The following is a 27,116-nucleotide window of genomic DNA, read 5'->3' as shown; positions in this document are numbered from 1 at the left end:
AAAAGAAAAACAAACAACCTAACCTTACACTGAAAGCACACAGACTGCTCGGGCATGCACCCCCCCACACACACTCGCACGCGCACATGCACGCGTGCGCGCGAATATTACCCGGCTCTAAAAAACCGAAATCTTTCCATTTGCAACAGTGTGGATGGACCTAGAGGGTATAATGCTAAGTGAAGTCAGTCAGTCAAAGACAAATACCATATGATTTCACTCATATGTGGACAAACAAAAATACAGACTACTAACTATAGAGAACTTACAGTTACCAGAGGGGAGGTGGGTAGATGTATGGGTCAAACAGATAAAGGGGATTAAGAATACACCTACAGCACTGAGAAATGTATTGAATTGTTGAATCATATTGAACACCTGAAATATAACAGTGTATGCTAAGTATACTTGAATAAAATGTGTAAAATTATGTAATTGTAAAGCTACTATTACATCCATTTAGACAACAAGTGAGTATATACAAATACAAATCCAGTTGGCCCGGGAGGTTCATTCCTCTTTATTTCCACATCTTTGCAAGCAGCTAATTCAATAGGCCAGAGTTAACAATGAAAGAACAGGTTGAAACTAGCTGCCGAGCAACAGAGGCTCCCATTGCTAATAACTACAAGTTCTCTGGTGTTACACAATAACCTAGAGGTTCCAGGAAACACGTGGAACATTATGGGGTGAAATTCCTCTTCTGAAGCCATTTCCATGGCACATCCCAAACTAGCTGTGCTCAGCCTAAGACACTTCTCCATGGAGAAGAGCCTGAGGAATCCCATGTGCTCTGCTACTTCTTTGCTTGTATGTACTTTTCCCCAAAACAACACTATTTTACAATTACATCATCTAGTATGAAGTTGTGTCTCCCTGTCCACTTTGCCCATTCTCCTGCAAGTCTCTACGCTAGGTCTTTCCAGATGCATTTTCACTCATGACTCTCACATCCTGTGCTAGATCACTTAAACGGTTCAAAAAAAGTTTAGACTATCTACTTAATTCACCTTTCAAATTAACAACAAAAAAAATTTAACTGGTGCTAAAGTGTAATTTTCAAAACTTTAAAACCATGACTTTCATGAAAATATAAAATGAACAAATGCAAAAGCTATTATTCAACTCCATTAATAAGGGTATCAAAAATTTGAATAAAGGCAAACAGGATTACTAAAATGAATTCACTAACGGATGCAAAAATTGTGAATCTGTTATGAAAAGGTTTTGCAAAATGGGCATCAGAGATAGTGCACAAACCACTAGTAAGCTCTCTGGACCTAACTTAATAAAAGGATGTTATATATTACTTTAGGCCTAGTGGCACCAGGAAAAAATTAGATACTAAGAATACAATAAACAGAAAGTTTAGAAATCTCTGCTACAGAGCAACAAAATATGTGAGATGGCTCTTCCTTAGAGCAATCAACTGCATCCCTACTAGACAAAAACTTTTTGCATTATTATAAGAATCATTTGCACAACTATTTCTCAACTTCTTCCCCTATAGAGTTGCCCAATAACCTAATCAAAAGAAAGTAAGTATAGTCACAGAGGATCCACTAGACAAGCCCAGCATTTCACTAAAAAGTCACCCAGTAAGCTCTTTTGCTCATTTACAAGTCTTAGACAATTTCTCCATCTCAGATTACGGTTGGTTCTAACAGGAGTAAAGCAAAAATCACACCGGGTGGGAGGAAGGATGCAGGGGCAGCTACAATCCATGAGTATTTCCATCAAGAATGGGACAGCATGCATAGCCAGTAAAGGTACACTGAAAGGGACAGTATAATACACTGCTACTGGACATACAACTTGGTGTAACACTGCTGGAAAGCCACCTAGTAACATGTACTAGAAATTGTTGAGGCTCAGATCTTTGATTCCATAATTCCACTCCCAGAAATTTTCATTCAACATATATTCAGATGTGGACTAAGATATATACCTATCTCAAAGCAGTAATTACAAAAATTTAAATATGTAAAATAACTTATGTAGATTTCCCAGCTTAAAAGAGGTTTTCCAAAAGCCCTCACTAAATCCCCACATCCTTTCTACGTAATCCACTTCATACCCAGGATCTCCCCTATGAGGTCTCTTATCATAGTGCACTCTAATTTCTGATTTGCTTATCCCTTTGCCCTCTTAAGCTATAACCTCCACGAAGGCTTGCGCCATAGAATCCAATTGCATGAATTTAGCATAATGCCACATGCATAGTAGGCGCTCACATGCTGGCTCACTGAATAAAATGTTACATAGCCTCAAAATACATACATGAGTATGTTTCCTCTATAGAGAGAAGTAATAAGTATTAATCATCAAAAAAAAAATATTATGAAAAAAGCCTCAAGTTACCATCCCAACTTTACTGACAGAGGATCAGGATCATATGCAGGTATTTTGAAAAGCACACAGATTGCCAGCAAAGGGACACGCACTTCAGCTACTGCTGGTGCACAGACAGGCACCGAAGTGTCTGTCAGGTGAGCCATTCTTTGCCGCTGTGTGTGTCCTGGACACATGAGCACACTGTGCATCTAAGGAAAAGGATAAAGCTCAAAAGAAAACCACTGTATGCAACTACTTAAAGGAAGTTTTGGATAATGATAAAAATCCTTAATTGTGATGGAGATTTTTTAAATTATTTTAAAACAGAATCTGATGTTTCTTAGGCCATGCTTCTCAAACCTTAAAGAGCATGAGACTCATGTAGGGGTCTTGTTAAAATACAGGTTCTTATTCTATCAGTCAGTCTAAAGTGCAGTCTAGACTGCACTTCTTACAAGCTCCCAGGTAAAACTGATGGTGCTGGTCTAGGAACTTCAATCTGAGTAGCAAATTCGTAAAAATTTCTAAATGAAAAGAATGGTATGCAGAGCTCCATTTTCCTGTTTTGTTGTTGTTTTTAGGAATCCTAAAGCACCTATCTCCTCTGATGATTTTTCAAACCATTCCTGGTTCAGGATTCTCGATACCCTGCAGATACTACAATTTAAAATAATGGCAACCATAAATAAAAGAGGATCATCACTATAGATCCAATGAAAATTAAAAAGGAATACTATGAACACTATGCCCCAAAATGTGATAATCTAGATAAAATAGATCAATTCCTTGAAAAGACACAATCTGCCAAAACTCACATAAGAAATGGATAATCTGAATAGGCCTACATCTATTAAAGAAATAAAGTCCATAATTAACAACCTTCCAAAATAGAAGGGACAATACCCAGATGGGTTCACTGGTGAATTCTGCCAAACATGTGACAAGGAGAGGACGTCAATTCTACACAATCTCTTTCAGAGGATCAAAGCAGAGGGAATCCTTCCTAACTCATTCTGAGGCATGAGACAAAAACATTTTAAGAGAACTACAGACTGATCTCTCTCATGAACATAGACGCAAAAAGCCTTAAAAAAATATTAGCAAAATGAATCCAAGAAAAGTATAAAAAGAATTATACGTGACAACGAAGTTAGATTTCAGGTATGCAGGGCTGAGTCAATATTTGAAAAATCAGTGTAATCCACTGCATCAACTAAAAAAGAAAAATAATAGGATTATAGGACTATGTGCAGAAAAAACATTTGAAAAAATCCAACACCCATTCATCATCAAAACTCTCAGTAAACTAGAAACAGAGGTAAAGTTTCTCAACTTGATAAAGACTACCTACAAAGTACTTAGAGCAAGCATCATACTTAATAGTAAGAAACTTGAAGCTTTCCCAGTGTAGTATTGGCAAAAGATTAGACAAATACATCAGTGGAAAATAAGGCAGCCCAGAAACAGACTCAGATACAGCCAACCGAGCTTCCGACATAAGCAATACATTGGATCAAAGATGGCCTCTTCAACAAATGGTGCTGGATCAACTGGACATCTGCAGGCAAAAAAGTAATTTAGATGCAGATCTTACTTACATCCTTCACCAAAATCAACTCAAAATAGATGTAAAATGCAAAATAATAAAATTCCTACAAGGCAACATAGGAGTAAACCTCGATGTCCTCAGGTATGGTTAGGCCTTCTTAGACACGATATCAAAGGTACAACCCATGGAAGAAATAATCGATAAACTGGTCTTCATTAACATTAAAATTCTCTGCTCTGCAAAAGACAACGCCAGGAGAATAAGTCACAGAAGGAGGAAACATCTGCCAAAGACACATCTGATAAAGGGTTGTATTTCAAACATTCAAGAAACACTTAGAACTCAAAAATAAGAAAACCACCCAAATATAAAATGAGCCAATGACCTTAACACCTCCCCTAGGATGATATACAGAAGGCAAATAAGCATATGAAAAGATGTTCCACATCACCAAATGCAATTTAAAATAACACCATCATGGGACGCCTGGGTGGCTCAGTCAGTTAAGCATCTGCCTTCCACTCAGGTCATGATAGGGAGCCTGCTTCTCTCCCTGCTTGTGCTCTCTCACTCTCTGACAAATAAATAAATCTTTAAAAAATAAATAAATAAAAAATAAAATAACACTATCACAGATGTAATAACAAAGCCTATAATGAGGGCCAAAATCTTGAATACTGACACCACCAAATGCTGGTAAGGATGTGGAGCAATATAAGTCTCACGCTGCTGGTGGGAATGCCAAACAGTACAGCCACTTTGGAAGACAGGTGGTGGTTTCGTACAAAACTAAACATACTCTGAACATACGATCCAGCAATCATGCTCCGAGGCATTACCCAAAGAAGTTAAAACCTTATGTCCACACAAAAACCTGCACACAAATGTTTACAGCAGCCTTTTTCATAAATGTCAAACCGTGGAAGCAACCAAGAAGTTCTTTAGTAGATAAGAGTATATACAAACCACAGTAACTCCAGACAATGGAATATTATTCAGTGCTAAAAAAGGAATGAGCTACCAAGCCATAAAGAGACACAGAGAAACCTTAAACGCATAATCAGTTAAAGAAGTCCATCCAAAAAAACTATATACTGTATGATTCCAAGTTATGACATTCTGGAAAAGGCACAACTATGAAGAAAATAAAAAGCTACGTGGTTGCTAGGGGTGGGAGGATTTAGATAAATAGGCAGAGCACAGAGGACTTTTAGGGCAGTAAAAATACTCTGTATGATACTATAATGATGGATATATTTTATACATTTGTCCAAATCCATAGAATGTATAACACCGATATAAACTATGAACTTGGGAGTGATTATGTAGTATCAGTGTGGTTTTGCCAATTGTAACAAATGTCCCACTGTGGTTGATGGGTGGTGATAATGGGGGAGGCTATGCATGTACAGGGGGCACACGGGAAACCTATATAACCCTCCTCTCAATTTTGTTGTAAACCTAGAACTACCCTATAAAGAAGTCTTAAAAAAAAAAAAAAAAAAGGCTCCCAATAAGCATTCTTGACAAGAACACCTGATTTTCCAGGAGTAGATTACGGATACCCATACTGGGTTAGTGGATCTGTAAAGTATGAAACTAAAGAAAATTGTTAGTATGTCTTCCAGTGCCTAGAAGAGCTCCTCGTACAGGGACTCAAATGATCACGGCACAAATGACTACAGGATTTAGCGTGGAAGAAGAGAAAAAAGGAGGAAGAGTTTGGTTAAGGTTTTTCAGTATCTGAAGGTAGCTAAGTAGAAATCAAGTAAAAGTCTTCCGTACCATTATAGTAGGAAAGTAAGAGAATGAAAGGTCTATTTCAGCCTATTTTAAATACACATCTTTAACAACCAGTTGTCCAACAATGGTATGTTTCCTCAAATGCACAGAGCTAACTGAACGCATTCAAGCAAAGAAGCCAGATGGCTCTCTCAGAGGGACACGAAAGAAAACACACCTGCCCTGCAAACACTAGGTTTCCTCAAGTTGCCCCCCACTCCCTACGCATACGATTCACTACTCACAACATCAGGAATAAATTGCAACAGTCTTCCTACTTTGAAAATGAAAAATAAAGTTGCCTCAAAACAACAGCCCTTGGGCCAGAAGCCACAACCTTACACATGACCTAAAAGCAAATCAAAAGCTTCATTCTCTGGAAGTCATAAAAACAAAAGAAACTATTCCACTGCGATAAATGAGTACCTTCAAAAGACAATGGTATGATAAAGACATAGGAATACTCTCAGAATGAAATCTATTTGTTTGAGCATCTGTTTGCCACCTACAAAGAATAACTCTTTCTGATGGATTTAACCGAGAAAAAAAAAGATAATAAAATTCATTTGATGGGACGTTAATGCACAAACACACCTCATTTTCCTAGAAAACCTCAAAAGATATCTGGTGTTAATGTATCAAAACCCAGATTTTGTGTGTGTGTGTGATCAAGCCATAACATTTTAGCATTGTGAATATTAAAACTGCCCTCATAACATCACTTGGTATTTTCAATGGTTTCATCTAAAAGAATACCCTTATTTCTGATAATGCTACAAAGTATCAATTTACATTTTTTTTTTAGATAATTAAGAACCATGAGAGACAATGGACTCTGAAAAACAAACTGAGGGTTCTAGAGGGGAGGGGGTTGGGAGGATGGGTTAGCCTGGTGATGGGTATTGAGGAGGGCACGTTCTGCATGGAGCACTGGGTGTTATGCACAAATAATGAATCATGGAACACTATATCTAAAACTAATGATGTAATGTATGGGGATTAACATAACAATAAAAAAATATGGAAAATTAAAAAAAAAAAGATTATTCTTACACTCACTTTGGAAGCTTTAGCTTCTAGAAGCATGGAGCTATTAAAATGCTAATATGGAAAGATAAGGTGGGCATGTTACACATAATACCAGTAAAACACAGGAAATTGATTCTCTAGATGATGTGGAAAAGCTGGCTTATAAAGTTAATGAGATATTACTTAAGGCAAAAGAAACAATTTGCCCATTAACAATGAGGATAAGCCAAACATTTTTGTCATCAAATATAATGACACTAAAAGAATGACAAAAACTAAGTAGATATGAAAATCAACTAAAGTACAGGGGAAAAAACTACATCAAACACATGAAGTATAGTTACAGCAGCAAGTCTTAGCAAGTTAGAAATAAATATAAAAGAATAAAAAGAATTCCAACAATTATATGGGTTATACACCAAGGAAAGTGTCACTAGTCAAAGGAGTAAATTTCCCATTGAACATTTAAGAGACTTGACAACTACCTGGGATGGATTTCTAATATAGCAGAAGAGTAAAGTAAAAGGATTAACCCTGAAACCCAAAAATCCACTACTTTGTCTCTTAGATATCTTAGCTAGCCTCAGATAACAAAAATAGCACAATCCTTAAGCAGTAGCTTTAGCCAGAGATTTCTTGGCCATCCACAAAGTTTAAAAAAAAAAAAAACCTGCAAGTTTTCCAAGTTTCAAAGCAGGCATAGTGCTTTAATTTAAATAACAAAAATGCCACGCTGATTTTAGGAAAAATATATATCAGAAAACTCAGGTTTCAGTCCCAATTCTATCTCCAATATCCATTTCCAAAGGCTTTTCCTTAGGAAAGGAGTATTTTATTCTCTGTGTATGAAGTATATTCCAAAATTTTGAGTCTATCATTTGCTCCTTGCTGATATGAATAAAATGACAAATTTTTAACATCTTGATATCACAAATCATCATTAAATACAGATCAGGTATTTCTGAAGAAAATTTAACAATGTGAATTCAGATGTGCTGCAAGTGTAAACTACACACTGGTGTTTGAAGATTTAGTACAAAAAATGTCAACTACTGGGGCTCTGGGGTGGTTTAGTCGGTTAAGTGTCTGCCTTCAGCTCAGGTTGTGATCCCAAGGTCCTGGGATTGAGCCCCCTGTGGCATTGGGCTCCCTGCTCAGCAGGGAGTCCGCTTGCCCTCTCCCTCTGCCCCTCCCCCTCCCCAGCTCATGCGCTCACTCATGCTGTCAAATGAAAATCTTTTTCTAAAGAAGTCAACTATTGCATTAATAATTGCTTATTCTGATCACATATTGAAATAACATTTTAGATATTAAATATATAAAATTAAGTTCATTTGTTTTATCTTTTTAACGGGCTACTGGGAAAGTTTAAGTTACATATGAAATTACATTTCTATTGTATTGAATGGCCGGCTGCAGGCTGAACTCTTCACAGTAAGGTTTGTAAATTATTTTTCTACAGCATCTACTGAAGTATGGTACATAATAGATTCTCAAAAAGCATTAAAGGAACTTTATATAGAAGCATACAACAGCAACTAAGACAGACCAAAGTTGACTTTTTGATTCATATACCAGCTATATTCTGTTGGAGTGACATTAAAAACCTCTTATTTAGTAATCGTGACAATTCTGAAATATGGACCAAGACAACTAAAAAAAATTTTCAGCTGAAAAAGTAAACTGACATACCTAATTTGTATGGGCTGCATCATGTTCTCCCAGAATTCCTGAAGTCCTATACCTGTACCCCAGAATGCCACTGTATTTGGAGATAGAGCCTTTAAAAGGATAATTAAAATAAAATAAATCATACAGGTGGACCTAATCCAATAGGACTGGTATCTTTATAAGAATAGGATATTAGAACCCAAGTAACACACAGACCAACCGGCAATCCATGAGGACACAGAGAGAAGACAGGCATCTAACTGCAAGCCAAGGAGAGGGGCTTCAAAAGAAACCAAAGCTGCCAACACCTTGATCTTGGACTTCTAGCTTGAGAATTAAGAGAAAATAAATTTCTATCACTTAAGCCACCCAGTCTACGGTACTTTGTGGCAGCCCTAGTACACTAATACATTGTTCCAAACACTTAAAACTTTTCCAACTTGAGTGGAGTTTTGGCTTTTATACTTAAGTTACAAATTCAATTCCTCACTCACACCAGCCACATTTCAAGTGCTCAACAGCCATATGCAGCTAAGGGCCACACTACTGCACACTACAGACCTAGAGAGGACACCAGACCAAGAATTTCCAAAAACAATGCTTAAAGTAGTTGGGAGATATAACCAAAAAAATGTGTTCTTATATATATTGAAGCATGTTCCATCTTTAATTTTAAAACAAAATGCAAATGCAGAGGATTCAAATCCACCCTTGTGTTATTCTTACTATGATTTGCTGAGTAGATTAGGGAAGGGAGTTCATAGTTTAGAGCTATGTTTGGTACATCTGAATGTCATCACCAAGGTTTCTCGAGATGTGTCCACTGCTGCAAAATACAGAGAACCACTGACGTAGGTGGCCAGGATACATTTACCAGTACAAAAGAGTCAGAATTCTAGGTATGATTTCCCAGAAATTCCCCAATTAGCCACTGGTAAATTGGAGAACGCTAATACTCAGCTGTAGATTTCATCATGCCTCTTGTCAACTTAATCAGGCATTTTCAATAGAAATTAAATTCCAGAAATAGAAGACATGGCACGAATATGCTACTGAACAGGATATTCCTAGATTATCATAAACATGAGGGATCAAAAAAGTATGTCCACTATTAATAACTTCATGCATCTATAAATAAAGTTTAAAAAGCATGGAAGAAAAATACAGAATCCAGGAAACAAAATAGTTCTGCTAGACTTGCCTAACAGTACCGAACACATTTACTAAAATAAGTAGCTATCTCCTTTAAGAATTAGAAAAATGAAGATAGAGGGGCACCTGGGTGGCTCAGTCGATTAAGTGGCTGACTCGATCTCAGCTCAGGTAATGATCTTGGGGTCATGGGATGAAATCTCGAGTCGGGCTCCGAGCTGGGCATAAAGCCTGCTTAAGATTCTCTTCATTTCCTCTGCCCCTCCCCACCCCCACTCTCTCACCCTAAGGGGGGAAAAAAAAAAAAAAAAGGAACATAGAGAGTCCAAAATGTAATCTTCAGTATAATAAAGTTCATCTACTGGGAAGTATTTTACATTTGCATAGAACTTTACTTTTTAAACTGGCTTTTTTTTTTTTTTTAAGATTTTATTTATTTACTTATTTGAGAGAGAGAGAGAGAAACAGCATGAGAGGGGATAGGGTCAGAGGGAGAAGCAGGCTCCCCGCTGAGCTGGGAGCCTGATGTGGGACTCGATCCCAGGACTCCAGGATCATGACCTGAGCCGAAGGCAGTTGCTTAACCAACTGAGCCACCCAGGCGCCCTAAACTGGCTTTTTATACGGTATCTTAAATTTGCCCAAGAACTTCATGTTTGGATATATTCTTAGTTTACATAAAGAAACTAAGGCTCTAAGAAATTAAGTGACATGCCCAATGTCACCCAATTTGTAAATGACTAAAAGACAAACCTTAGTCCTCTAGTTCCAAAACTTTGTATAGGCTTCACCCTGTTAAAGCATTAAAACTATGCCTAGTGTGGTGTTATGTAAATGTTAGTTATAATAAAAATTTTTAATACAATTATAGTGACTTGATCAAGTGTTGTACTAACAAGACTTAAAATGGTAATTAAATTCAGAATAAATCTCAACCATGGTAATTCAGTTTAGAAGAAATAACTCCCGAGAGCATTATGGTCACAGGAATCTTTTTAAAATTTAAATGTATAGAATCTTTTTGCAAAGAAATACCAAGTGACAGATAAAAGGCTTTCTAGCATAAATTTATGATGATCAAATTAGGTGGGGAAAATAAAATCGAACTTTTAAAACTACAGTTTTTTTATATATTAAGTGAATAATGTCTCATATCTACCTGCTGTATTTTTTATTCCATCAGATCCATTTAAGAGTGATATAAAAGTGATTTAGAAGGTCAATATTCAATGTTAAAAGAGGATTTAAAAAGTGAGGAACTGAGCTAGATTTAAAAAGACTGAAGAATGAACAGGTGGTCCCAGTTGGGAACAAGCAACTGGAAAAGTTATTTTGGAACAATGGGAAAATTTAAATATGGACAGGTACTATGAAATTTTAGGTAGAAAGAGTAGAGTTATGAACTGAATGAAACAACTTACAGTATGTTCTCATTTAGGTTTAAAGATACTTCACTATAATTATACACAACAAATATCTGGAGGGATATAAATATAAACGCACACACTACATACACGGCAATAACAGCAGTAATCTCTGAGAGGCTAGAACATGGCACTGTTATTTCATTTTTGTTTACCTTCTAAATTTTTATAACGCATATGTACTATGTTGTAAAAATATAAAAATTTTAAAATATCAATACTTTTATTAAGCCAGAAATAAAAACCTGTCTTCTGTGTCTTACATTTGTGAAACAAGCACATGTGAAATAATGATTCTGAAGATGGTTTGACTCTTCACTTTTATTTTAGCTCTCAGGTGTTTATAATAAATCAACTTTACTTTCAAATATATGGAGTTCTGAATATAAGCTTCATGCTAAAAAAATGAAATGATCACAGACACTGAAGAACAACGCAAAAAAAGTCCCTACTTATAATATTTTGAAAAGTCACCTATATTTAGAGTTTAAAATAGCAATTGTATGCCCATACCAGTTAAATATTGTTCATCATGAATTAAAACAAAAATCTTTAGATAAGAAGAAGGAAATGAGAAAAATTCTTGCTATTTATCAGTGTTAAAATGCTAGTCTTAAATCTTCCCAACAACTGTCCTTAGAAACTCTCATTCTCTGTATATCACTGATGAGAAAAATCTTAAGGAGTGAATCCAGAATAAAGAAACTCCTGCTTGGTAATCATTTTCCAATACTATACACATATCAAATCATTAAGCTGTACATCTGAAACTAATACAATGTTACGTCAATTATACCTCAATTTATAGAAAACAAACTACAAATTGATTTTTTTTTTTTAAAGATTTTATTTATTTGACAGAGAGAGACACAGCGAGAGAGGGAACACAAGCAGGGGGAATGGGAGAGGGAGAAGCAGGCCTCCTGTGGAGCAGGGAGCCCGATGCGGGGCTCAATCCCAGGACCCTGGGATCATGACCTGAGCTAAAGGCAGACGCTTAACGACTGAGCCACCCAGGCGCCCCACAAATTGATTTTTTTAAAGATTTTATTTTTCAAGTAATTTCTACATCCAATGTGGGGTTTGAACCCACAACCCAGAGATCAAGGGTCACATGCTCCATCAGCCAGGCGCCCCTACAAATTTATTTGTAAAAAAGTAAAGATGGAGCACCTGGCTGGCTCAGTCAGTAGAGCACCAACTCTCAGGGTCGTGAGTTCAAGCCCCATGTTAGGTGTGGAGATAACTTAAAAATAAAAATAAATAAAAGGAAAGACCTCCCCTCCCCCAATAGCAAAATGGCAAAGTCATAAATGTTTCACAAAAGATCTGCAAAAGGCCAATAAACACTCAAAATATAAGCATTCTGCCATAAAGGAAAGGTAAATTAAAATCACAGAGATGCCTCTAGATATCCACCAAATGGCTAAAATTTAAAACTAATTCTAAGGATTAGAAAAGAACATTCTAGGGGATAAATTTAGCATGAGATAAGGCATGAGTATTAAAGCTGGAACAAATGTTCACATAAGTAAACACGTGTTCATGTGGCTTGGGCAGACAGGGAAAGATAAAATGTGTTTTGGAAAAGTAGTTAAGAATCAGAACTCGGAGCATCTTCAAGTCCAGGAGAAGGACTTTAACCCATATATGATTAGCAAACCCATGACATGGATGACAGCTTTGTGTAGAATGTTCCAAGGGGGGAGAAGATACAGAAGATTTCAGAAGCATTTCTTATCTCCTACCCTGCATTAAATTTGTCTATCCTCCACAATCTGATGTTACCCTCACTCCTCAACCAAAATCCCCACCTGCACTCTCCAACCTACTCAGAGTTTCTTTCTCTTTACTCACCACCAGGTGAGCTCACACCTGGTCAGAGGGAGCGCAGAGCTTTCACTCAGGGCACATCACCCGCATTACTCTTCTGCTCCCCCTAGGCTGCTCTCAATTTAAGTCCAGTGCTTTTGCAGAGGCACAGCTGAGGTCTACCCATTCCGTGATTTCCTGCCTACTCCAAACTGCCCTCATCTCCTTCCCCTGAATCCCTCCCTTCCTTATGTGGGTTCCTGTAATACACAATTCAACATCTAACTAGAATCCGTATATTGTTCTCAACTCTCCAACCAGACTATAAACTCCTGGATAGAAGGGATCACACCTTCCACTTTTGTACCTCTGCTGCACCTACTACCAAAGAATATACACTAGCTAGTTGTCAGTTCCTCTTGATACAGAAAAGCAAACATACCCTTTCACCCAACAATTCTATTTCTAGTTTATCCTACTGATATATACATATACACACAATAACACATGATCAAAAATAGCATTATGGATAGTAACAATAAAAACTGGAAATAACCTAAATGTCTATTAAGAAAGACTAGTTCATTTGAGTCTATACTGCCTATTAAAAAACAGAACTTGGGGTGTTGTATGAAAGCAGAGAAGGTGGGTACTCCCCTTGACAAGGATGGAGGAGGCCCTTGGGCCTGACAACAAGCACACATACAGTTAAGTCACTGCCACCTACTTTGCGGCATCTAGCCATCGTTTTTTTTGTTTGTTTGTTGAATCACTATATTGTACACCAGAAACTATGTTAGCTACACTGGAATTAAAGTTAAAAAAAAAAAACAAAAAAAAACAAAAAAACAACTTGGGATACCTATACATATGGACCTTAACATAGTAAGTGAAAAAAGTTGCAGGAAATGGGTAAATAGGTCCTATCTTATTTATATAAACATAATTTACAAAAACAATTTTAGAATGATCATCTCTGGTAAGTTGGATGGACTTTTTAACTTTAGAAACACTTCTATTTTGTTTGAAAAAAATAGAACACATACAAAAAAAAAAAAAAAAGAAAAAAATAGAACACATACAATGTAGTAAAAAAAAAAAATTTACTCACTGTCCCAAAAAAGTAAATTACAAAACAATTTATAATAGGAATCCATTTTCTTTAAAATAAAGCTCATAATATGCTGAGGTATATGTACCAAAATGAATATTTAGAACATATGCCAACTGTTAATAATGGTTATTTCTAGAAGAGGGATTACAGGAAACTCATAAACTACATTAGTTTTTCTTTAAAAAAGCACTTTAGTTACCCTCCCCCACCAAAAAAAAAAAAGATTAAAAAATCTGAGCTAGGATCCCAGAGATGTAAGCATTTTGGTCCACCTGGCAATTAGTTAAAACCAGCTTAACCGGTGGACAGCCCACTGTATTAAATCTGAGTAAGCATTACAGGTAAATCACATCTACAAATCAGTCACAGAAGTTACTGATTGAAAAGCCACTTCTCTACTAGGTAAGTATTAAATATCTGTTTGATGAAGGGAATACTGCTAATGTAAAGTTAAACTTAAATATTTGCTAAATCATGCAAAAGGCAGGCAATGCACTGGTCTCTCCTAATACACTGTTCTGTTTTTAAGTATCTCTCAGGTATCCATAGTCAACTGCAAACTTGCCTCAGGCCTTTATTTCAAGGCCAGTGCCTGAGAGGAGGCAGAAATCCCTGCACACTTTCACCCTTAGTGGAGGAAGAAACTATGAGAACCACTAAATCACAGAGAATCCCAAGGGAGCACTGGATTCTGTCTTGGTGGATCTGTGCTTCATAAAGGATATTATAGTTCTTACAGTTACTCTATATGCCCTGCTCCAGAGAGGGGCTTACACACGTCCAACTTAACACGTCCGCGCCTTCTCCACTAAACCTTTGATAAAAACAGAGCAAGCAGAACTGCCTATTTTTCCTAAAGTCTACTGCTCCAAGTATTTTCCCATCTCAGCACTGACCCGGAGATCCAACTGCCATTTTGTTTTCCCCTTGGACTTACTGCTGAATAGCTTATCACTACTGATGCTAAGTGCTTTATTTGTATTACAACCAATTTATACTCAACAATCCTGTTAAGTGTTCATATTTTACCAGTGAAAAACCTGAAATACAAGGTCTGATAATTAGTGCTAAAAAGAAAACCACAGGCTCAAAAATGGAGTCACTTATGCTAGACCAATCTAACTGCAGTCTCAACCTCACCCAGAAATGTAGTCTTCAGTCAGGAATTGTCTGGTTGGCACCAATGAGGTCATCTGTTACTGGCCTTTCTCCATCTCCCAAGGTGGAGGTGGTGACCTCATCTCAAACAATCCTTTTTTCTCATTTCCTTGTCCCACCTTTAAAAAAAACAAACAACAAACCTTTCCCTTTCTGTAGCCTTTAGGAGCTCCCCTCTACTTACTAGCTGGGATGCTGCCTGATTTCACGAATCAAATAAACCTAATTATATCTTTAAAACTCACTCAGCTTAATGTTTGTTAACACTAGTAAATAGTGGCAAAACTAGGGTTTAAACCCAGAGATTGATTCCTCAGTCCAAGCTTTACTACACTGCACTATCTCTGGGATATATTCTTTTCAACCTAGAAAACACTAGAAATCTTCAGTCAGATGTTGCCACAAAATGAACAAATCTTTTAGAATTTCCAAAAAAGAAAGGAGTTTTATTCAAGCCCAAGTCTTAGACAGCTGCCCTGGATACACAAAATTTGCAAAGAGAGTGCTCCAGCAAAGTATGGTGTAGGATTATACATATTTTTAAGTAAAAAGTTACAAATAATTAGACAAAGAACATTTCGGAAAGTTTAAGACCTTATCTTAAATATCTAGAATATGCAGGGCTGTAGTACTTTCATCTTATGGGGAACAGGGAAGTTTCTTCTTCTTTTGTGTTCAGACTGCTCCTTTTTGGTGTGTTTTGTTTTTTGTTTGTTTAACAAAGCAGTGTACAATATGTGCTCCGAGCACAAAGAGAGCCCATGCTTTGAGGTTCTGCAGAGTCAGTCTGACCTTAGTAAATGTTAAAGTATAGCAGCTTCCCAGGGAGCCCAGGAGCAGGGCCCACAAATATCAAAAGCTGAAAATTTCCTTTATCACAGTAAAGCACTTAGGTTTTCACAACAATACTTAACATCAACAGGCCACATGGATCAAACATTTACTCACGGAAATGCTGTTTGGCTACCATTAGGTTACTACGAACTTTATTTCACAAAATCTTTGCCATCGCTTTTCTCAACTTTTGAAAAGCTATTTACAGTAATAATTAAACACTCAACCTCTTAACCAAGTCAAACAGATTTGGGTTCAGATTCTCGTTCTGTTACTGCTTTCCTTCACTTGCAAATAAAGATATAAAGGTATACGTGAAAAACTGAGCATAGTGAATGACTGGAGACTAAGTCAAGGTCCCCTACTTCTATTCTTTGTTTTACCACCAATACTCCCAGGATGGGGAACAACTGGACAAGTCCAAATCAAATTCAATACTCTAACTAGACCCATTTATTCACGTGTCTATAGAAAACTTTAAACATTAAATTATGCATTCCATTTAAATCTATGAACTGATGAAACAAGTTCTACACAACCAAGAAAAACTGGTAAAGAAATATATTTGATATTAAGAAATTATCACGTAAGTCAATTACTGCACAGGAGAATGAATGCTAGCTTCACAGTAACTCATACCTCTCATCTATAACCCTGTGAATCACGATAATTTGAAACTTTAAAATAATAAAAATCCTCAAGTCAGTGTTAGAGCTTTAAAACGTCTTGTATTGGATAAGCTCAGGGGGGCTTTCAATGATTAAAAATGCAAGAGAGGCAATAATGCCTGATCTTAACCCCTCTGGCGGCTAAGGATCTGCGATGTTAGACTGGCTGGAGCTGCCCTCGGGGCCTAAGGGCTAACGTGGCACAGGACGCTCACTCTTCTCCAGGTGGAACGCGTCCGGGAATCAGTCCTCACAACTCTGCGCCAAGGACTGAGATCTATCCGCTTTTTCAGGGGAGGAAACTGAGGCAGAAGGGAGGCTGGGCAGTATGCCTAAGCGCTCAGAACTCGGGAACCAGAGGCCGACTGGAAACCTTTCTGGGTCTAGAGTTAGGCCCTTTTAACCCTTCTGGGCTCCGAGGAGGGGGCAGGTCAGTGACACTGCAACAGGGAAAAAAGTACAGTACCGGTGGGAAGCAGGGGTTCCAACGGGGTAAAGGCATGCTCCATATCGGACTACAGGCCTCTGCATTAAAGAAACAGAAACCCCACGTTAGAATGCCTCCTATCTAATCAAACAGTGCGCAAATTCTCCACAACGCCGGCCGCTTCCATCCCGCGCTCCCGCGGCGGCTTCCAGGCGGAGCTCCAGGGAGCCGCGGCGCTGGGGGCCCGGCCGCCGGGCTCCGCGGGGAGGAGCCAAGAGGGAGGCCGGCCTGCGGGGCGGGCAGGCGCCTCGCGTGCCTCCGGAAGCCGTTCCCTCCTCCCTCTCCCCGCGCACCGCCACCATCCGGGGACTGGAGAGCCGGAGGCGGCCGCCCCCCTCGTCGCGCTGCCCGCCCCATCCCGCGGCCCGCGCGCACACACCGCGGGCGGCGCGCTCAGCCGCGGCCGCACTTACACAACGGCGGGTGGAGCCAGCGGCGAGCGGAGCGCGGACTGCGGGAGCGAAGGCGATCGACCGCTCGGAGCTCAGCTGAGGAGCCTCGGCAGCGCGCGGCACGCGCTCGCAGGCTTAAGTAACGGGCGCGCGAGGCGGCCCCGCCCCCTTCCGGAGCCGAGGGCCCGTGCGGGCCGCGCGTCCCCGCTGAGCCGCGCGCCCCCGGCGTCGCTCACGCCTGGACGTCCGCCCTCCTCCTTCCCGCAGCCTCCTTCGAGGCTAGTTTGGCCCTTCAGCTGGCTGTGGTGATTCTGCCCAGCGCTCTTCGCTGCAGTTAGTGAGGAGGCCGCTCTTTGCTCAAAACCAAGCAGCAGCTGCTCCGTCACCCTTCCTCAGCCTGGCTTCAGAGCCCGGCGAACTTCCCAGTTTTCCAGAGCCCGTCCTCCCGGTCCTCGTTCTCCCGACCCCCTGCTTCCTGCCTGCATCCTGAGCACACCTGATTTTGTCGTTCCTCCCGTCCTGGTGAACGTAATCAGAGAAAGTTGTCGAAGTTAAGAGAAACCTCACTGAAGTGGAGCCCTCAGGCTGCACCATTGCCTGCCAATTATAAGAATTGCCAATTACAGGAAGAACTGTCAATTACAGACCTCAACAGAAGAATCTTCAACAGGAAAGAAGTAACGATCACAGGCCCCAACGGAAAAAGATGTTTGTCGCATCTCTTAGCAACCCCAGCAAACTCTGCCAATGAGAAACCCTCATCGCCCTGAACATTTGTTTTTCTCCAGTGAACTTTCAGTTCCAAACAACCCTCCCAACTTCCTCCTTTTTCCTGAAATAACGGTCCTCTCCTTTGTTGGGCTTACCTATGGTTTTGCCATAGCTTGCAGGCCCTGAATTGCAATTCTTTGCTATTCCAGAATAAACGCATTTTGCTGACAAAATAACTTACTGTTTTATCTTTCAGGTCAATAAAGTTTTGTGTTTTTTTAAGATTTATTTATTTGAGAGAGAGAGCATGGCCTTTGAGCAGGGGGAGGGGCAGAGGGAGAGAGAGAACCATCAAGCAGACTCCCCACTGAGCTTGAGCCGGACTGGGGCCTCACCCCAGGACCCTAAGATCATGATCTGAGCTGAAATCAAAAATTGGACCCTTAACCTGCTGAGCCACCCAGGTGCCGGAAGGTCAATAAATTTTTAGTTCGGGGAAATTTTAAGCCACCTACTTGCAGCTCCATTTGCTCCTTAACACTCCTAGGATGGAGAGCTCACTCTTTTGCCATCCAGCCTTTTCCAATCCTAATCACCAGAAAAATTCTTAGTTTAGGCAAAAATCCTCTTCCTGTACCTGTCACTGTTCCTCCCCAGCTCCCAGGGCCACCACATATTAGAGGGATCCCTGGTCCTCACAATCATCTTAAATGTATTGAAGAGAGTAGAAAGCAAGATGGAGTCACTCATATCAAACAGTGACCTATGTTAAGCAGTGATTTATGCAGCCAAAGATGTTGTAGCTAAGACCAGATATCACTGAAAATAGAACAAGCTGAGGGTACCCAGAACTGATAATCCGCCAAACCAAAGGAGGTCTGCAAAGGCCCAAGTCTGATTAAACTCCTTTAAAAAGCAAGGATCTTTGCAAGAAACTGTCAGACTTGCTAGATAATGATCCTTTCAGAGCTGACCACATCAAAAAGGCAATTGCCACCAAAGACTCTGCCCTATTGATCTCTGAACAGAGATTCTTCATGGCTTGAACATAATAAGCAGCACGTGCCAACAGCTCTCCCTGACTGGACCGAGTCCTTATCTCAACTGCACACTCCCAGACTGACTTTGACTTTGGTTTATTAACTTCCTACCCCCTGTTGTATCTTGTTTGTTGGGTGACTTTGTCTTATGCTTTGCTTTGTGTGATGTGTGAGAAGCCAAGTTAAACACGTAGCAGAATGTCATTGGTTTTGAAATCCTGAAACTGCTTTACAATTATGTTAATCTTGCTTTATGACTGAATAAAGCTGACACTGTGAGAAGACATAACTCATGTGCGCACTCATGTGCTCGTGACAACTACCTAGGCTTTACCTTTTCTAGGCTAAGCTCAATTCTCTCAAGGTTCTAATGTAATGTGATTTTTAGACTCTACCATCCTGGTTCCCATTCTCTGTATTTAATGTTGCTCATAAATTGTGGTTCCAAGAACTAGTGAGAACTGTGCATCTCTCAGTACGCAGCAACTCCTGCAGACCCCCACGAGACTAAAACACCTGACCAACTTCTAATATGACTTCTAGTTGCATACAGCCTGTCCCTAGATTGATCCCAGAGCTGCTCCTCCCACCCGCATAAAATGCCTGCCTGAGAATGCTTGTCAACAAAAAAACCTGAAATACAAGGATTTGGTCAGAGGCAAGGAAAAGTTGTATTATCATGCAGTTTGCAAATAGGGAAATGCAGTTTTCAACTACAAACTAAGAGTATGCCAAAGGGGAAGGATTAGGCTTAGATTAGGCAAAACACGCAAATTCTGTGCCTTTTATGGAACCTGGCTAGACTCAAGTCCCAAACAACTAGTTTCAGGAACAGGATACAGCTCAGTATTTCTGGTGGTTGTTTCAAGATGTGGCAGCCATTGGAGAGCATGACACAAAGGGTTACAGGAGTCTTTTTGCAAATTTTGCTGAATTTTGTGCAAGTTTGTCACCTTAGGCTGTGTGACTGGTTTTGTTCCTCATGGTCATTTGGCCTGTTTAAAATTTTAGTGTTTCCTCCCGTGGCATCAGGGACCCCAGCCTGTCTGTCAGTTATTACCTTCTAATTTTGGGGGTCCTTTGTTCCCAACATTATGACTGCCAGAATTACTGTTTGTTCTAGCCAACACCTGATGATAGGCCCTGACCTCTCAAAGGGCTTACAACTGTGACATGTATCTCTAGCAACTCAGAAGTGCCTCTTTCCCTTTGTCATCTCTCTCTCTCTCTCTCTATCTCTATCTCTCCAGGACCTGAGAGCCATTTCTTTGGAATATAATAATCAGCCTCTGTTTCTCAGTCTCTGCTGGGGCATAGAATCCTCATTTCTAGCTAGCTAACAGAGCTGTCCTAATCACATTGACACTGACCAACCCTTTGTAATTTTTCACTTCTCTGACTCTACTAGGTCCTCATCTTCTCCCTCCCTTATTCTCCCTTTAAAACATCCAAATCACTTCGGCACAAATCAGAACGAAGCTCAGCTGTTTCTCCTATTATCGGTAGTTACTAAATAAAATATGTTTTAACTGCTTTAACTAATATCTGACTGTTTATCTCACAATGTTCCAGGTATAATCCAGTCATAGAAGAGTACAACATGGTCTATGTTCCTTCACTTTTTTAGCTACCAGATCAAATAGAACTCCCAGGTGTTTTTCACATTTACCTCTCTTACGTCAAATGTGCACCTATCTAATACACAATTTTAAACCAAACTGCTAATTAAATATCATGAGTATGCAGTCATAGTTGGGGCCCACAGGCTGTGGGACATTGAAACTTCAGTTTCCTCAGGTATAAGACAGAAACAACGCTGCCTACTTTGGAAGGGTTCTGTAGGGATCAAATGATTTGGTATAGATAAGCACCTGGGCTGGTGCTAGCACGTATAGATTTGCGGCAAATGTTTGTCTTGCTCCATCAACATGGTACTCCACATATATCTGGATGACTTCAGTGTTTATAGCTGTAGCCTACATCTTTGCAAAGTTTTTATGGGTAATCTAGACCAAGTGTTTCCCAAAATTGTTTAAAAGAAAACTGAAATACTCAACTACAATTAATTTCAAAAGCCCACATGTTTAAAGATGCCACCAGTGAAACTAATAAGACAACAAACTGGAGGTGGAGTGAGAATATTTGCACATATAATAGACAAGTGGTTGCTCTATCTAGATGATATGAAGAACTGCAATTTCATCAGTAAAAGGCAAGCAAAACAGTGAAATAATGACCAAGGATATATACAGGCAAATTACAGAAAATATTCACATGGCAAATAAACATGTGAAAAACACAACCGTTGATGCAAAATGAACAAACCATTTAGAAATTCTAAAAGAAAGGAGTTTTATTTGAGCCCAAGTCAGGACAGTTGCCTATGATACACAATCTTCACAAGAGAGTGCTCTGGCAAAGGAGAATTTGCTATAAGATTATATACACTTTTTACGATAAAAAGTTACAAATCGTTAGACAAAGGACATTTCAGAAAGTTGTAGACCTTATCTTAAGTTTCTAGTATATGCAGGGCTATAGGACTTTAACCTTATGGGAACCAGGGAAGTTTCTTCCTTTTTCTTAACTTTTGTGTTCAGAATGCTCCTTTCAGGCTTTAACAAAGCAGATGTAAATGTATGCCTGGGGCGCAAATAGAGCCCATACTTTGGGGTTCTGCAGAGTCATTTTGACCTTAGTAAATGTTAAAATATAGCTTCCCTGGGAGCCCACGAGCAAGTCCCACAAACATTAAAAGTTGAAAATTTCCTTTAACACAACATTGGTAACATTTGGAAAAGCAAATTTGAACAGTGAGATAAATTTACTTGTCAGATTGCAAACTTTTAAGTAATAAAGCAAATTCACATTTATTGAGCAATTATTTTGTTGCAGTCACTGTGTTAAGGTCTTTTATATTTTATTTCATTATTAAAATGTAGGCCCCACAACAACAATGACCAAATTTGAATAGTTCACCCTTGAATCCTCATACTGTAGCTCAGTTGCTGGCAAAGAGCAAGTGACCGACAAGTACTTACTGAATGTTCATAATGAAATTGTTTGCAAAAGCCTGAGATGCTCCTTCTCCAGTTCTTCTCACAGCTGGCTCATTCATCAAGACTTGGTATGAGTCTTTCTTCCCCCAGTTACTCCTTCTCTCATCTAGGATTATCTGTTTTCCTGCATAGCTATACTCACCATCTGTAGTTAACTTACCCATTTACTTATTTATCATTTGTCTTCTCCTACTAGCTCCCTAAGAGTTGGAACCATATCTGTTTTGTCCATTGCTATTCTCCAGCCAACAGGATACCTCCACCCATAACAGAGACTCCATAAATATTACTTAAATGTATTAACAAAGAGTGGTGACAAGAGAATAGAAAATTATAGTATATCATACCAGGAATTTTTTGAATAAGTGAAATCAATATGCCCTCATGTGGAAAAATGTTCATGACAGAGTAAGTTTTATAAATGCAAATGGCGGAACAGTCCCACTTATATTTTTAAATGCATTTGGATATCCATAGAAAGAATTGTTAAAAGTGACCTCTGAGAAAAAGAGATAAAGTACATAGGAGGCCACAGGCTGAGGGAAATATTACTTTTTATTTTGTATTTTATGTATTAATATTTTTGAAGCATATTAAAGTTTTAAAAATGTATATTAAAAGAAAATTAATGAGTCATTATTCTTAACCATTGGCATATTTGGAGCTTCCAAAGAAGGCAACACACGTACAAACATGGTACAATTTTTGGAGTTGAGATTCCATAGCTTCAACCGAATTTTCAAAGTATTCCAACAGAAAGAATTCCTACTTGCGGGTTATGTTGTTTTCTCCAGGACACAAAGATGGTTCTTTATCTTCCTTCCCAATTATCTTCCTCATTTTCTTGAACTGATAAAGTTCAAAATATATGGCATATTGTTCCAAAGATATCATATAATAAAAATCTTCTGCAGTGAAATAATTTTTCAAAACACAGCACATCATCACCAACCTCCTCTGAGAATTATAACACATTATCCATTTTTAAACATCTCATGAAGACCAGACGAAGCTGTTTATCTCCAAACCCAGAATGTCTCAAAGACATTGGAACAAGTAACACTTTCTTCTTGGCTTATCTTTTAAAAACTTGCAGAACAGTGTGGCTCCACACAACGGCTAGGGAAAAGCTATAAGAGACAACGAGCCTAGGTGCCAACCCTTCTTTGCTGCAACAGGTGTTCTTCCTACAGCTGCCACGGAGTGGTCTTGGAGTTCCCAGTCTCCAGGCAGCTACCTTTATCTTATCGACATCTACTCTCAACTTCAAAATGCATACCTGTTCTGATCTCACTTTAACAGCTCATGCGGTATTCCTAACTGCCTTTGGGATATTTCCACTTAAATATTTGACCATTACCTCTGATTCAAGTGGCTAAACTGAAATCATTCATTTATTGCTCCTCCCAGAGTCTCATTTCTTTCCCTGGCATCCTTATTCTTCTGGACTCCTTGGAAAGTAACTTCAATTTGCCTTTTCTTTCATTCCATAAATCCAGCCAGTTGCCTCCATTTGTCCTATTGACCACTTATTCCAACTTGCTGAGGTCAATTTGGATCAGATTCTATCATGCTTGTCATTTTCGCTCATCCACCAATAAAAACGATTATTTTAGGACCTATATGAAGTATCATCTCTGAAAAGTCTTCCCTGAGATTCACTCAAACCCCTCACAATTAATCTCATTTTGCTTATAATTTCATTACATTCTTTCACGCTTCTTTTATAGCCCTTTCCACAGTCTGATATAGTATGGTTCATTTTAAACGTATGCCACCTTGAGGTCCAAGAAGGCTGCCTGAGCTCCAACCTTCACCTTATACCTTTCAAGCATTAGGAAGGAAGAAGGGCAAGGAAGATACACTATCTGCCTTATAAAAAGATGTGAAAGATAAAATGCACCACACAATTAAGGAGATCATTTTCAGGCTCTTGCAATAAGGAACACACCCTACATCCTAAGATCCACGTGTCATCACAGTGTAATTTTGCCTTAGATTTTTATAGGGAGGCATAGACAAATCGCAGGTGGGATGATTTAGAACTGGGATCTTTTGTAATCAGGGGAAATCTCAGTCAGCTGAACAGGAAACATTTATCTCTGTGTTTAGCTCTTTTCAGGCAAACATTTCTAATATCAGCTAATCATTCATGAGACAAAGAATGAGGTATTGGATACACCTGGAAATAATATGTTATATAGTCAATTCTATTTCAAAAAAAAATAGAGCATTGGAGGAAATCTGGCCTCCTCAGGGGTAAACACAAGAGAACGATCTGAGAGTCTTATGGGAGTTTTATCTAAGTCATATGGGGAGGGTATTTCCTTGAAGTAATCCTTTTCCTGGAACACAAAAAGGTGGGTGGGGGGGTGGAGTTGTTCAGCAAACAAGGGGGTGGGGGAATTTCTTAGCCATCACGGTCTCTGGAGCCCGGGCTCAGGTGAAGCTCGACATCGTTAGAGGCTTCCTGTAAGTCTCACGCAATACTTTAGTCAAACCTAATTGGCCAGCACTTAATCACGTGGCCCATCTAGTTTTAAGGGAGGCTGGAAAATGTAGTCTTTTAGATGGGATGCAATAGTGCTCCTAAAAATGGGTACTATTGCTAAATAGAAAAAGATCCAACATTGAGAGCAGGCTAGCCAACCCTGGGTTGCTGTAACCAGACTCCATAATAACCACCGTGTCTTTTCCTCTTTCACCTGCCTGCCTCTCTCCTCTAGTGCCCCCAGAGTAGCCAAAGCTCTTCTAAACTATAAAACAGATCAGGTCCCTGCTTGCTTAAAACTCATCAGCTGATTTAAGAATAAAATCCAAACTGAAAAGGCCCTGAATAATCTGGCCTTTGCCTATCTGCAATTTTATCTTATAGCATTTCTTCTCCTTATATATGAAGATCCAGCCAAACTTGCTTCTGTCAAGCTTTTTAAACAGAACAAGTCCTTTCTTTCTTTCATTTTTTTATTATGTTATGTTAATCACCATACAATACATCATTAGTTTTTGATGTAGTGTTCCATGATTCATTGTTTGTGTATAACACCCAGTGCTCCATGCAGAGCATGCCCTCCTTAATACCCATCACCAGGCTAACCCATCCTCCTATCCCCCTCCCCTCTAGAACCCTCAGTTTGTTTTTCAGAGTCCATCGTCTCTCATGGTTCGTCTCCCCCTCCGATTTCACCCCCTTCATTCTTCTTTCTATTTCATTTTCTTTCTAGAATGTTTGTCTCCATGTCCTGCCAAGTTCTTCACATAACTGGCTCATTTCAAGCTCAAATATCACCTCCTCAAAGAGCCTTTGATTTTCCTATCAAAAATTACTTCCCCCAGTTACTCTCTATCTTAGCACACTGTTTTTCTTCTTTAGAACACTTGTTCATTTATTTATTGACCTTGTTTTCCACGACAAGGCAGGGACTTGGCCTAATCTGTTCACTGCTACATTCTCAGGGCCAAACATAGTATATGGTGCATTGTAAGCTCTTTTCTCTTTCTCTCCCCCCTCCCCATATAATTGTGTATATATACACAATGTATATATTTACATATATGTACAATTTATATATATTACATATAATATATGTATATATATATTTGTATAGGATTTATTAACCACAAAAAGATTGGCATATCACTAAAAATATCTATTATACCACAGAATAAATATGAGCTAGACATATTATTTACTTAACCTAACGGATAATGCTTAATGCATAAGAGGCTTTAGGAACACCCGGCCACTCCATGAACTCCCAGGCGTTGACACCTTACGTGTTGGAAGCCACTTACATAATAGAAAATACTCCTGTTTTAGGAGTCAATAGCCTGACTTTCAGTACCGAAAGGAAACAAACTCTTATATTGTTTCAAACACTATTTGTGAAAGAGCGATAAGCTTCTATCTTGGTTAAACCATTCTCATCTAATCCCCCCACCCCGCCAACCTTTGGTTATACACTATCCAACCTTAGTCTGAATTGACACATCAGCTAAGAAATGATGATGGCCCTAGAATGACTGTAGTAGAGAAGCCCAAAAGTGAAAGGATTTGGGATATATTTTGGGGTCAGAATCAGCTCTTCTTGGTCATGCATTAAATATGGGGTATGAGAGATCTGACTCCTACATTTTTTGCTTTTGCAATGGTATATAGTAATTTTATTTACTGAGATGGGAGAGGCAAGTGAAGGGGGAGGGAAATGAATTTAAGAGGAATAATATAAATGTAGGGAATATATGTATAAATGTGGGCAGGGTCAAAACTTCACCTGTTTCCTCTTACAGTCTTCAGCTGGACCTGAAAATTAAATTAGGGTAACACCAATTAACAGGAGAAAAGCATACAGATGTACTTAATATAAGTTTTATGTAACATGGGAGCCCTCATAAGGAAATGAAGACCCAAAGAAGTGGTAAAACCTAAATGCCTTCAAACTAGGTTGAACAAAGAAAGGCAATCGTGGAAAAGTAAGTAAGATGTATGGGGAGGCTAACAGAAGATGAGCTATTTTAACAAGGTCTATTGGTACGGAATTCTCTCTGCCTCTACTCTGGGTCTCCAGTGGTAAGAATGTTTCTTTCCTCCTGGTACAGAGAGCGTAGCTTTCTCATGGGAGTTTTAGCTCCTGCTTTCAGGAAGACAAGGGGAGGTCAGAGTGCTCTTCCTGAACCTGCTGTTTTTCAAGTGCCTTTAATTCAAAATATTCCCTTATGCCACAATGGCATATTTGGGATGTCATGGACTGCCACTCTTCAATGTTTAAAAACCTTACCTTATCTACCGTAGCCTTGATGATTATGTGTATTCAATCAATAAATTACAGAATTTTGGGGGCCTGCCAAAAAGAATGTTAAAAACTGATCCTGTTTTCTGTAAAAGATTTTTATAAATAGT

General features: G+C 39.0%; 1 protein-coding gene and 1 non-coding gene across 7 annotated transcripts in view; one reads left to right on the top strand and one right to left on the bottom strand.

Moving 5' to 3' along the window:
- Window positions 1-18,076, bottom strand: part of TPK1 (thiamin pyrophosphokinase 1) — a 325,993-nt gene extending 307,917 nt beyond the window's left edge. For 2 of the 6 annotated variants that reach the window (XM_032401398.1, XM_032401399.1), the window contains exon 1: window positions 16,994-17,056. Coding sequence is in view for 4 of the 6 variants with exons in the window: in XM_032401396.1 (XP_032257287.1) it covers window positions 16,994-17,036 (43 nt within the window). In the remaining 2 variants the exon portion in view is untranslated. The other 4 variants (XM_032401396.1, XM_032401394.1, XM_032401393.1 and 1 more) reach the window with 4 other exon arrangements.
- LOC116631179 lies at window positions 13,377-13,506 on the top strand. Its single transcript, XR_004299123.1, has one exon. It is a non-coding gene; the product is annotated as a U6atac minor spliceosomal RNA (small nuclear RNA).
- Window positions 18,077-27,116: the final 9,040 nt, after the last annotated feature.

Source organism: Phoca vitulina, unplaced genomic scaffold (genome assembly GCF_004348235.1).
Source record: "Phoca vitulina isolate PV1807 unplaced genomic scaffold, GSC_HSeal_1.0 scaffold4, whole genome shotgun sequence".
NCBI classification, from domain to species: domain Eukaryota; kingdom Metazoa; phylum Chordata; class Mammalia; order Carnivora; family Phocidae; genus Phoca; species Phoca vitulina.
This window is presented reverse-complemented; position numbering and strand designations above follow the sequence as displayed.